The 11,201-nt window shown below is 57.2% G+C and overlaps 1 protein-coding gene across 2 annotated transcripts; it reads right to left on the bottom strand.

Annotated features, from left to right (window-relative positions):
• Window positions 1–366: 366 nt before the first annotated feature.
• Ppp1r18 (protein phosphatase 1 regulatory subunit 18) lies at window positions 367–10,622 on the bottom strand. Of its 2 annotated transcripts, none has more exons than XM_051153605.1 (4): window positions 10,457–10,622; window positions 7,294–8,888; window positions 1,393–1,606; window positions 367–880 (listed from the first exon to the last, which is right to left on the bottom strand). In XM_051153605.1, exons 2-4 carry the CDS (start codon window positions 8,881–8,883, stop codon window positions 861–863), a joined length of 1,824 nt encoding a protein of 607 aa, XP_051009562.1. In that variant the 5' UTR covers window positions 8,884–8,888; window positions 10,457–10,622; the 3' UTR covers window positions 367–860. The 2 variants fall into 2 exon arrangements, with proteins under 2 accessions (XP_051009562.1, XP_051009563.1); XM_051153606.1 differs by lacking the exon at window positions 10,457–10,622 and adding an exon at window positions 9,900–10,001.
• Window positions 10,623–11,201: the final 579 nt, after the last annotated feature.

Here is an 11,201-nt window from a genome sequence, read left to right as displayed (position 1 = left end):
ATGCAGGCAAAATACTCATACACATAAAATGAAAACAATGGGGGGGAAAACCGTAAAAAAGTTAGAAAGAGGCAGCAACAGAGTTGAAAAGAGCTCCATTTTATTATGGAAAGTTACAAAAGGAGGAAACAAATCAGGCAACTGACAAAGCCATGAGGGAGAGGCGAGGCACCTCCTCAGCCCCCCACGCTGCAATTCAATTCAATGTGAACCGCGTGGAGGAACAGAATTAAATTAACTTTCAAGGGGTTCAGGGTTAGGATCCCCAGCCTTCCCTCTTGGGGGAAACTGAGGCACAGTAATACTGAGAAAGTTGAAGAAAGCCACACACCTCCTCAGGTCACTCAAATGGGAGCTCCCGTGGGTAGGCACAGCTTGTAAACCTGGGACTTAGGCAGGTGGGACTGGGAGCTGGTGGGTGTGTAAACCAGGCTGTGACCAAGGGAGAAGGAAGCTGTAAACAAAGGGGCAGTGACCTAGAAAAGGGTGCTTGTGAACGGCGTGGGATCCCCAGGAGTGTCGGGGAGTCAGGGAAGGCTGTGGGGGACGGTGTACCCTGCTGCGGGCGGGGCGGGAGATGCGCCAGCCATCTCAGTTCCGGGTGTATCCTGCACCCCACCCAAGGCCCTGATGCTCCCGCTTACGTCACCAAGGATGCCCCACCCGCAAGGGACCTTGGGTTAGGGGTACATTCAGGCTACTGGCTCTGCCCCAGAAACGGGATGGAAAAGCAAGTCGGAAGATGCTCGTTACTCCTGCCTGCCTGGCTCATGGCCAGGGTCTGCTGGCTCTGAGTCATCCAGACTCCAGAATCTTCAGGTACAGGAAGGACGGAGGTACGTGCCCAAACTGGAAGATGGTCACCGCCGGCAGGACTCATCTGCGGGAAGAGGCAATCAAAACAGAGATATGAGGAGGGGCCCCCCAATCTCCCCCATGCACCCCAGAACTGAAGAGTGACTGGCATTAAGAAAAGTCCGTGTGATGTGCTTGGCGGGGCGTGGCCTGTCGCCAGGATAGCTACATCTGTCTCATTTCCCAATCATCTCAGCAAAGGTGGGGCTGCTCGGTTCTTCCAACAACAGCGCGGAGTACTTAACTATATCCTCAATTTATCTTTGCGGTGCTGAGACTAAAGCAGGGTGCACAGCCTTGTCCATCTGTTCATTTCAGGCAGGGTCTCAATCTGTATGGCCCAAGCTGCCCTGGAACCCACTGTGTAGACCAGGTGGGTGGTGGGATTACAAACAGGACCAGTCCTATCCACCCTGTCCTATGCACTCCCCCGCCCAGGACACAGCTGTTGGATACTGCGCCACGGTGGAGCAATCGGCCTCTTCAAAGCGCCACCGCGCCATGGACACCAGAGGGCGCCCTCTGCCAGCCGCTCACCCACGATTAGGGCTTTGGTGCGCAGCCCGCTGCGGAGCCCTGGCTGCAGGAGCAAGTCCTCCTCTTCCTCCTCCTCGTCGTCGTCAGGCTGGGTCGCCAAGGGGTTGGGAGCACTGGGGGCCTCAGGCTCCGGGCCCAGATCCTCCAGTACTGAGCTCTCGGAAGGGTATTGGTACGTGGTCTCCAGGGCGGTCTCACTGAAGGAGATCTTGAGCTGCAGGTAGAAGTGAGGGGAAAGAAGTAAAATTCATTACTAGGGGGACCCCAGGGAGCAGATGCCAAGTGGAGAGGGTGCTGGCCTTCCACCCGTTTGGGGCATTCGGCTTTTCTTTACAGCTTGCGTCTTCCTTCAGAAGACAGCATTCAAAACAACACTTAAGGGCTGGAAACACGGCTGGCTGTGTGGGGTTAAGCGCACCTAGAGCTCTTGCAGAGGACCTGCGTTCAGTCCACAGCGCCCACAAGGCCTCTCACAACCATCTGTGCCCCAGGAAACACGACCTGACACCCTCTCCAGGCTCCAGGCATGCAGGCCAAAGGCTCAGTGGGTGAAGGTGCTGTCACCAGAGCTTAATTTCTGAGACCTCTGACCTCCACAGGGTGCCGTGTCAGGTGCGTCCCCCCCACCCCCAAATTAATGCAACAAACAACAAAAAACTAAGAATAGAAACAAAAAACCAACAACAACAAAACCAAACGAGTCAGCCAGGCATGGTGGCGCACACCTTTAATCCCAGCACTCCGGAGGCTGAGGCAGGGAGATCACTATGAGTTCAAGGCCAGCCTGGTCTACAAAGTGAGTCCAATACAGCCAGGGCTACACACAGAGAAACCCAGTCTTTGAAAAACAAAAACAAAAACAAAAATGGGCTGGAGAGATGGCTCAGAGGTTAAGAGCACCCCCTGCTCTTCCAAAGGACCTTTGGCTCACAGCTGTCTATAATGAGATTTGGTGCCTTCTTCTGGCCTGCAGGTGTACGTGCAAGTGAAACACTGTATACATAATAAGTACATAAAAAAGTGGAGCCAGTGTGTGTGTGGGGTCATTAGCAAAAAACAAAACAAAACAAAAAGGCAGTTGAGTTTGGTGGTGCACACTTGGGAGGCAGAGGCAGGTGGATCTCTACGAGTTTCAAGGCCAGCACAACCAAACCCTGTTTCCCTCCCCCCTCCCCCCCAAAAAAAGATGACTTGTCCATGGCAAGGACTGGGAATCTGGGTAAGGCAGGATTGGGCGCTCTACCCATCACAGCTGTGAGGGAGAGGTGCATACAGGAAGTGCCGTGGCCAGAGCTGGGCCTCTGGACACACTCTGGGGTGGGGGGGGGGGCGGCGGCGCACACATACCAGGCTCTCCAAAGGTGAGCTCTCATCTGCCCAGCATGAAAAAGCTGGTTAGAGAGGGAGTCCCTGAAGGTCACTCCCAGTTTCCACAGCCTCAGGGCTTTGATGCTCCCTAGGAAACCCAGGCTCCCGAAGCACCTGCCCCTCCACTTCCCAACTTCTTCTCCTATCCCAACCAAAGGGTCCTGCCGGGGGAACGGAAAAGATATAGAAAAGCCTAGATGGCCCAAGAGATGCTCAACACACAGAAGAGTCACCAGAATATGGGACTGTAACTGACAAGGATGGACAGCCCCCCCAGCCCCCCCCCACTCCACCCCCCCACCCTCCCTTCAGCGTCATTCTGTCCTTCCCCTTTGCCCTCCTAAGGAGCTCTGGGACACAAGATGGGATTAACTCTGCGAGCCGGAGGGTTTAGGGAGACAAACAGGAGGGAACTCCAGGTGATGCATCTGTGGTCCCAGAGCCTCCATGCGATCTAGAGTGTGGCTGTAAGGGGCTGAATGAGAGAGATGTGACACCTTGGTCCCTAGGGAGAGCAGGGCACCCGAGACTGTATGTGTCACTCCTTGGACCCAAACCCTGCAATGGCTTCTTTTGGTTTTGTTTGTTTTCTGAGACAGGGTTTTCCTGTGTAGCCTTGGCTGCCCTGGAAGTTGCTCTGTAGACCAGGCTGGCCTCAAACTAGTGACCCGCCTGCCCCCGCCCCCGGAGTGCTGGGATTTAAGGTGTCTACCACCACTCCCTGGCTTTTGGGGGGGGGGTTCGAGACAGGGTTTCTCTGTTATCTTGTCTGGCCAGGCTGGCCTCAAACTATAGTGACCCGCCTGCCTCCGCCTCTGCCTCCTGAGTGCTGGGATTGAAGGCGTCCACCACCACACCCGGCTTGCAGTGGCTTATTTCACCTCACTTTGAACCAAATCCAGAAGCTAAGGCAACGGGGTGATTTCCTCCCAGCTTCCAGGCACACTTCCTCCTCCAGACCTCCGGGTTGACTTCTCCCTCTGCCCAGAAAGCTCTACTCCAGGGCACCCGGTTCAGGAGCAGCCACATTCGTCTCCTGCTCTGTCCTGCTCCCATCACATGTACCCTTCCATCATCAGTCACCGCTTCTAAGCCACTAGAGACACACCTTCCTGTCTTGGGGGCATCTGCAGTTAAGACTCCACGCAAGAGCCAGGCTTGGGGGCGCACGCCTTTAATCCCAGCACTCGGGAGGCAGAGGCAGGCGGATCGCTGTGAGTTCAAGGCCGGCCTAGTCTACAAAGTGAGTCTAGGACAGTCAAGGCTACACAGAGAAACCCTGTCTCGAAAAACCAAAAAAAAAAAGACTTCATGCAAAATGTGCGAGTGCTCAGGCCCCTTCTATAAAGTGGCACAGTATTGCATATGACTTACAAACAGCTCCTCCCAGGTACCCTCAAGTTTATTATTATTACTATTATTATTTCTCAGAAATTTTTTTTTCTTCCATCTTATGTGTTTGGTGTTTTGCCTGCATTAAGTGCACCGCATGCATGCAGTGCCTGAGAAGGCCAGAAGAGGGCACCAGATCTGCTGGAACTGGGGAGAATGGCGGATTATGAGCCACCACGTGGGTGATAGGAACTGAGGCCAGGTTCCCTGCAAGAGCAGCAAGTCCTCCTCACCGCTGTCCTCTCTCTCCCGTTTGTTTTGTTTTCCCAGACAGGGTTTCTCTATGTAGACCTGGCCGGCCCTGGACTTGCTTTGTAGACCAGGCTAGCCTCGAATCCACAGAGACCTGCCAGCTTCTGCCTCCCTGAGTGGCTGGGATTACAAGCTAGGGGCCGCTGCCCCTGGCTCCAGTTCAATTCTTATTTCTGAGACTGGAGCTCATTAAGTAGCCCAGGCTAGCCCTGAACTTGACATACAGAGGTGGGATCACAAGTCTGAGCCACAAGCCTGGACAACCTAAATATTTTCTTTTTTTTTTTTTTTTTTTTTTTGGTCTGTGCTTGCCTTAAGTTGCGGATAGGACCCTCAGTGCAGAAGACTGAGTGTACTGACTGCTTAAATGCACAGTGGCCATGAAGGGGTTTGGAAGTCGACACACTTCCTACAGGAAGGGAAAGAGCATCTAGTCATCAGGTGAGGTCCCAAGAGAGGACCAAGCTGCGGCGGTGGGGGTGGGGAAATGCTGCCAGATGTTTCACCTTCCAGTGCCTGGAAGGGGGACCCCATGCTGGTCCTGTTGTTGACAGCTTTACCCAAATTTCTAGACTCTCATCCTCCACTCCCTGCCCCCCACTGTAGTTCATCATCAGTTCTGTAAAAGGACTCGTTTTAGTCTGCTCTGTCCATGTCTGTGTCACCGCCCCCCCCCAGCTTCTGACAGGGCTTCTCAGGAATGCATAACCCGAATGGGGTGAGGGGTGGGGGTGGGGGGGCAGGGAGGAAGTGACTCACTGGGTCCTCACTCATCAGCTATATAAGGTCACAAGGGGCCAGGGAAGGAGGGGCAGGTCTCCAGCCAGAGAAGCTGCTGGGAAAGAGCACCAGCTACAGGCCGGGGCCAGGGCAGGGGTGGTGTCTCTCACGAGGGCCGGGACGAGTTTGATAGAAGAAGCCAGAAACGGCGGCGGCAAGGGATGGTGGTGCCGGCTGGGGCAGAGCCAGGGCAAGGCACGGCAAAAGACTGTAGAGGCTGTACAGACAGAGGGCGAAGGGGTGTGGTGTGAGGGACAGGAAGAGGGTCAGGTCTAGGGACCGGTGGGGCCTCCTCCCCACCCCCACCCCGTGTGGCTGCTTCCTGATTCTCTCACCACATCCTGAGCACAGTTCTCTCAGGCCCCGGCCCAGTGTTCCCACTCAGTGCCACCAGCCTTCCGGCTGGCCCGCCACCCCCACCTCAGGCTTCCTGTTTGGAAGGTCAGCTTCCGCCGGCCCCTCCCTCCTACAGATGACCTAGGTATGGTCACCCTCACAGGTCCCCTTCTGTAGTAGGCTCCCTGCCTTTCCACAGATGTTTCCTAGTCACAAGCCAGCCTCAGTAGGAAGTGACTTTTCTGAACACCCTGGGGGGAATTTCCTGTCCTCTGTCCTCCATCTCTATCTGCCCAGTCCTGAGAAGAGGGGGCCAACACAGTAGCTGGGGCGGATGTGGAGAGAACAAAAGTCGTGTTCAAAAGCACAATAATGAAAACGAACACTCTGTTCATGAGTCAAAAAACAAAAAAGATGAACTGGGCGGAATCAAACTACTCCCAAACTTAGCCCTAATCTTCGCTCTTTATGTCTCCTATGGACACTAAATACACACAAATTTACATGGAGTAAGGGCGGACAGGCTTTCCAGGCTCTGGGAAGATGGGTGTTGGGTGAAGAACCTTCCGGTCTGAGGCACTGGGGTGTAGAAAGCACTGTAACTCCCAAACTTTTTTCACTTAGAAAAACAACTGGTGGCCCACGACTTTTAATCCTAGCACTTGGGAGGCAGAGGCAGGCGGATCTCTGCTGGTTTGAGGCCAGCCTGGTCTACAGAGTGAATTCCAGGTCAGTCAGGGCTGTTACTCAGAGAAACCCTGTTGGGGTGGAGGGGGGTGCTGAAAAAAACCACTGGTGCAAAGGAGGAAGGCATTGGGCCAGCACCAGAGGGAACAGTTGTGTCCACTGTTTCCTTGCATGTCTGCATTCCAGGCTAACCTCTGACCCTCTGCCGGCCTCAGCCCCACCCCCGGCCCCAACTCCCATTGTGCCTGGGCCAGCCTTAGCTCTCAGTTCAGTGCAAATGAACTTCTCTCTTTTTCTACCCCAAGGGGAGGGAGAGGCCAGGGTAGCTGGAACACAGGGGAAAAACCAAGGCTGAGCCAGCTCACTGGGGGAGGGGAAGCCCAGCAAGCAGAGGGGGAAGGGACCGGGATATTTTGGTAGAGAGAAGGCTTTTCTTGTCCCCAGAGAGAAGGAAGCACTGTCTAACATTTGCCCAGCCTGGGGGGTGGGGGGGGAGTCAGGCAACCCCGAGGTCATCCCCTTCAAATAGCCACTGTGTGCTTCTCCTTGGAGAAGGTGCTGACTTGGGGGTCTAAAAGCCTTCTTCTCTCCGCTCTTTAGCCAGCTCTGCTGCAGCTCACTTACCCGAAGTCGTCATTTTTAGCTTTGTCCCCTTTCTCAGGGCTGAGCCCAACTTCCCTGACCTTGCCAACACAGTCTCTGCCATCCCCGGGAATTTTCACCTACGAGGCTGCAAGGTGCTTATCTCTCTTCTCTCCTACCAGAAGGGCTTGGCTGGGGTCAAAAACTCAAATGGGGGGGGGGGGGGGGGGGGAAGAAGAGGGCACTAAGAGCATGAGAGACGAAGGAGCAGGGCTGGACACACCCAGATACAGTAGTTCATTGCTGAGCAAAAAAATCCTTGGTGCTCCGAAATGAATAGCAAAGTAAAACTTCCCAGAGGAAGGGTGGGTGTGCGCGCGCAGAGGGAGGAAGGGAGGTGGCAGGATAAAAGGAATAAAAGAGCACAGGCCTATAAAAGAAAAAGCCATCAAGTCAGATCCAGAATGAGACGTCTACACAGTCAAAGCACAGCAGCTTCCTTACCTGTTTGTGATGTCTTTCAGGGGACCCCTTGACAAGGCAGCTGCGGCCAAGACACAGGTAACCCCCAAGCACCAAGATCTCCTCAGCTGTTGGGTACCGCTTCTTCCCAGGCCCAGGCCCAGCAGTGTCAGCTGTGGCAGCAGTGACTGGAGGGGCCGGGCTAGCAGGGGGCACACACCTCCGTGGGTTGACAGTGAAGGTGTGTCCGCTGCGGCGGGGGGCCCCCACCCCCGGTCCTGCCTTCACCCCGTAGAACAGGCGGCTCATGAGGGGATCCCCAGAGGATTGGGGGGCAGTTGGGGGTGGGGGAGACAGAGGGGCTGGTGTTGGGGGCCGGGGTGCTGCTGCTTCCTCTTCCTGCTGTCTGGAGCCTTCCGTCCCAGAGTGCTCTGGTGGGAGGGGGGAGGGCCCTGAGCAGAGCTTCTGCTGGGCTCTCAGAGGCCTGCTCTGAGCCCCCGCCTCCTTCCTAGCCTCCCCTTCAACCTCCACAGCAAAAGGCCCCAGGTGCTTCTCTGGAGAGGCTGGAGGATCTGCCTTCTGAGTTTGCGTCTCTGGGTCCCATGGGATCCGTTCTCGAGCCTTCCCAGAGTTTAGGGTCCATTTCCAGCCTTCGGTGGGCCTTGGGATCCTGTCTCCATCCTCCTCGGGGCTGGGCCTCAGCTCAGGGGTCGCCACTTCCCTAGAGGTGGTGTCCTCCTTTGTCACTGGACACTGGTCTGGGACAATCCCTGAACTCGGTTTCTCTTCCTTTCTCCCACGCTCCTCCAAGCAGTCTCTTTTCTCTTCTCTTGAGTTCAGCGTCCACTCTGTGGCCTCCAGCTGTGACAAGCTCTGTTTCTGGGGGTCTCCAGAGTCAAGACCCCATTTCTGGGCCTCTGTCAGGCTGGCCTTCTGGTTGCCAGACTCCCCGGGGCTCAGTCTGCTCTCCAATACCTCTTTTCTCTTGGGACTGTGGTCTCCAGGGCCTGCTAATCTCAGACTCTCCTCCCACGTGTCTCCAGGGCTCCATTTCTGAGCTCCTGGTCTTGAAGTCAGGTCTCTGGCCTCTGCTGGGCTCTGTCTCCAGTCCCCTCCGGCCTCCAAAGTCCTGGAACTTGACTCTTGGGCTCCGCCTATCCCCAGCCTCTTATCTCTGGCCTCCTTGGGACTTAGGCTCTCTTCTCTTGACTCTTTCCCCTTAGGGCTCTGATCTCTTAAGTTACCAGGACTGGATCTCCGGTCTAGAGCCTCCAGAGGCCCAGGCCTCCTGTCACCATGCACCTCATGTCGCTGCTGCTGCTGCTGCTGCTGCTGCTGCTGCCGCTGCCGCTCTTGTTGGATGAACCGGTTCTGATGTACTGGCCCAATGGCCTCCAAGAGGACAGCGGGTTCATCTGGGTCTGGAGGTCCGGCCTCTGCGTTCCCAGGCACAGGGCTCACCTCTCCAGGAAGCAGGCCCAACTTGGCTTTGCGTCGTTCCAAGATTCCCCGCTTCCAAGCTGGCATCTGGGACAGGCGATCCCGCTCTGCTTTCTCGCGGCCACGAACCACTGCCTCCTCCTGCCGCCGCCGGGCTAGTAACTGTAGCTTCCAGTCTGGGATTGCGGTCATGGTCACTGGAAGCGAAGGAGAGAGCACCTGGGGGGCAGGAACAGCAAAAGGGTAGGCTTCCGAGGGGCCGGTGGGACTGAGAATGGGGGTGAGGGAGGAGGAAGTGATTCGGGAAGGGACTTGGGAAGGACTGGGGACGCTGGGGCTAAGGATGAAAATAGAGGGGAGGGAGTGGAGGGAGGGCAAAAAGACGCAGGAACTGAAAAAAGTGAAGAGAAAAGCTGAGTGCCAAGTTGGGGGTGGGGATAGTGGGAGAGGAAGAGTCGAGATTCCGGGCAGAGGCAGATTGGAGTTTGTGGGCACTAGACAGTCCCTAAGATATGAGAGAGGGACGGAAGGGAAAGTAGGCGAAAGCGAGGAGACGGAGGAGCTGGGGCGGAGAAGTGAGCGGGTTCAGTGCCGGCTGCTTCCCCGGTACCCAGGGGAGATAAACGGGAAGGAAGAACCGGGAACCAGCCGGCGAGGGGCCGAGGAGGTCGGAGGGGATGTGAGAAAGTGAGGACGGATATAGCGGGGAGAGGTCCAAGGGGAGACCCGGGAAACGGGCAAAGGCGCCGGCGCCTCTTCGCCCCGGGGCCCCGGCAGGTCCCGGCTGCCTCCCCCGCTGCTCTCGGCCCCGCCCCCCGGCCCGGCCCCCACCCCAGCGCGTAATCCGCCCTGAGGCGGGTCAGGGGAAATACCCTCCTCGGGGACTTTTGGTACCCGAGCAAGTGTGCTGCTTGCTGGCTGCTGCCTACGCATTCCGAGAACCCTGGTGTCCACCCCGCGTCCCAGTCCCTTCAGTCTCGCCGGCCTCCCCACCAGCTACGCCCCCAGGGCACGGGCGCGACGAACACCCCGCATCGCGCCTCTGCTGTCCCCAGCCTGGGACCCAGCAGCTCTCTGGGGACCTTGACCCAGAGTGCCATGCACCCGAGGGGACTGCACGGACAGGCAATCTCTGCACAAAGGGGAAAGCAGTCCAGGGGAGATCAGGAGGCACTTCCTGAAAGTGGGAGCCCCACCAGCCAACTTACACGCCTTGGGGTCCCTAGGAGGAGGTGCAGTGCAGTCAGGCGTCAGGAGAGAGGAAGAGGAGGAGAGAGGCAAAGGGAGACCGGAGGGAGGGGGCGGGGGAGGGATGGGGTGGGGGAAGCAGAGGAGGAGGGAAGAGGGAGCCCAGGAGGGACGGAGAGGCAGACCGGGGGCCCGGCGGGGGCGGCGACCGCTTTGTCTACGGACAATGGGGCGAGGGAAGGGGGCGCAGGGCGGAGCCCGGCGCAGGGCGGGGCTTCGCTGCCCTCCTTCCCGCGTGCGACCCTGGACTTCTCTCCTGCCCTGGCAATCAATGCCCCAGCTCTCCGTCGTCTGTCTCGGGAGGGCTTCGCTGGGCTCCTTCCTTGCAACCCCGAGAAGCGGGGCGTCCAGACCTATTGCTCCAGCTGGCCGACCCCGGGCGGCGGCGGCGGCCCGTGACTCAGGCCCCCTGAGGGACTTGGGGAGGAAGCGGCAGCTGCTTGGGAGCCGGACCCGCCCTTCCCATCCCTTGCCGCTCCTCCCCACGCTCTTTCTTTGCCTGGCCAGTCTTTGTTACCGTGGCTGAGAAGGCGGCTGCCAGGCCCCCGGGGTCTTAGGCTAGTGGCTTTGGGAGTTCGCGCCCCTTCCCAGAGAGTTACTCTGTCTCCCTCGGGCTCCCTGATCTCTACTCGGAGAAACAGTAATATTTGGAGGGAGCAGGACTGGGCGACTGAGAAATGGGGCGGACCCATGGGGTGTGGCCCTAGCCGAACGAAGGAGTCGCTTGGCCGCTGCCACAAGAACTTGTCTCATCATCTTTCCCACATTTGTCCTGCGGCTTGAGAGACATGAGCAGACAACTGGACACCACATGTAGAAAATTTTAATTTCTCTGCAGCACATATCCTTCGGGAGAGTTAGAAAACTGGAGACACCGCTGTAGGAGACGCACCGCACCACGGGGCTGTAGGGCGGGACCTAAGGAGGTGGAAAAACTAAGGCACAGGAGTGTGTGTGTGTGGGGGGACGAACAGCCTCGGTACAAGGGAGAGCAACTACCTGCAAACTTGGAGACAGGCCCTGACATAGCTCCTTGAAGCGGAAGCTGGGAAGCGAATCCCTGACAGGCAGAGCCAGCGCTCAAAGCGGGCCCAGTGTGTACGGAGGTCACAGCCTAAGAGAAAAGGAGCCTCGAGCTCTGTACTCATTCTTGGTTGGTCAGAAGTGGGACGCTGGAGGCAGGTGGCCGAAACTCTTAATTTAGAGTCTGGGATCGGCGCCCTGGAACTGAGGTCTGGAGCTCGGGAAGGGGCAGCCCCCTC

This window comes from Acomys russatus, chromosome 11, assembly GCF_903995435.1.
Source record: "Acomys russatus chromosome 11, mAcoRus1.1, whole genome shotgun sequence".
Lineage (NCBI taxonomy): Eukaryota > Metazoa > Chordata > Mammalia > Rodentia > Muridae > Acomys > Acomys russatus.
Note: the sequence above shows the minus strand (reverse complement) of the source record. Positions and strands in the feature narration are given on the sequence as shown.

Excerpts from the sequence above, each read along its gene's own strand:
- Ppp1r18 (XM_051153605.1), bottom strand. The coding sequence starts at position 8,883 with ATGACCGCAATCCCAGACTGGAAGCTACAGTTACTAGCCCGGCGGCGG. Across the intron at positions 1,607-7,293 it reads CTGAAAGACATCACAAACAG|CTCAAGATCTCCTTCAGTGA; the intron begins GTAAGGAAGCTG and ends TTCTACCTGCAG. Across the intron at positions 881-1,392 it reads CACCAAAGCCCTAATCGTGG|ATGAGTCCTGCCGGCGGTGA; the intron begins GTGAGCGGCTGG and ends CTCTTCCCGCAG.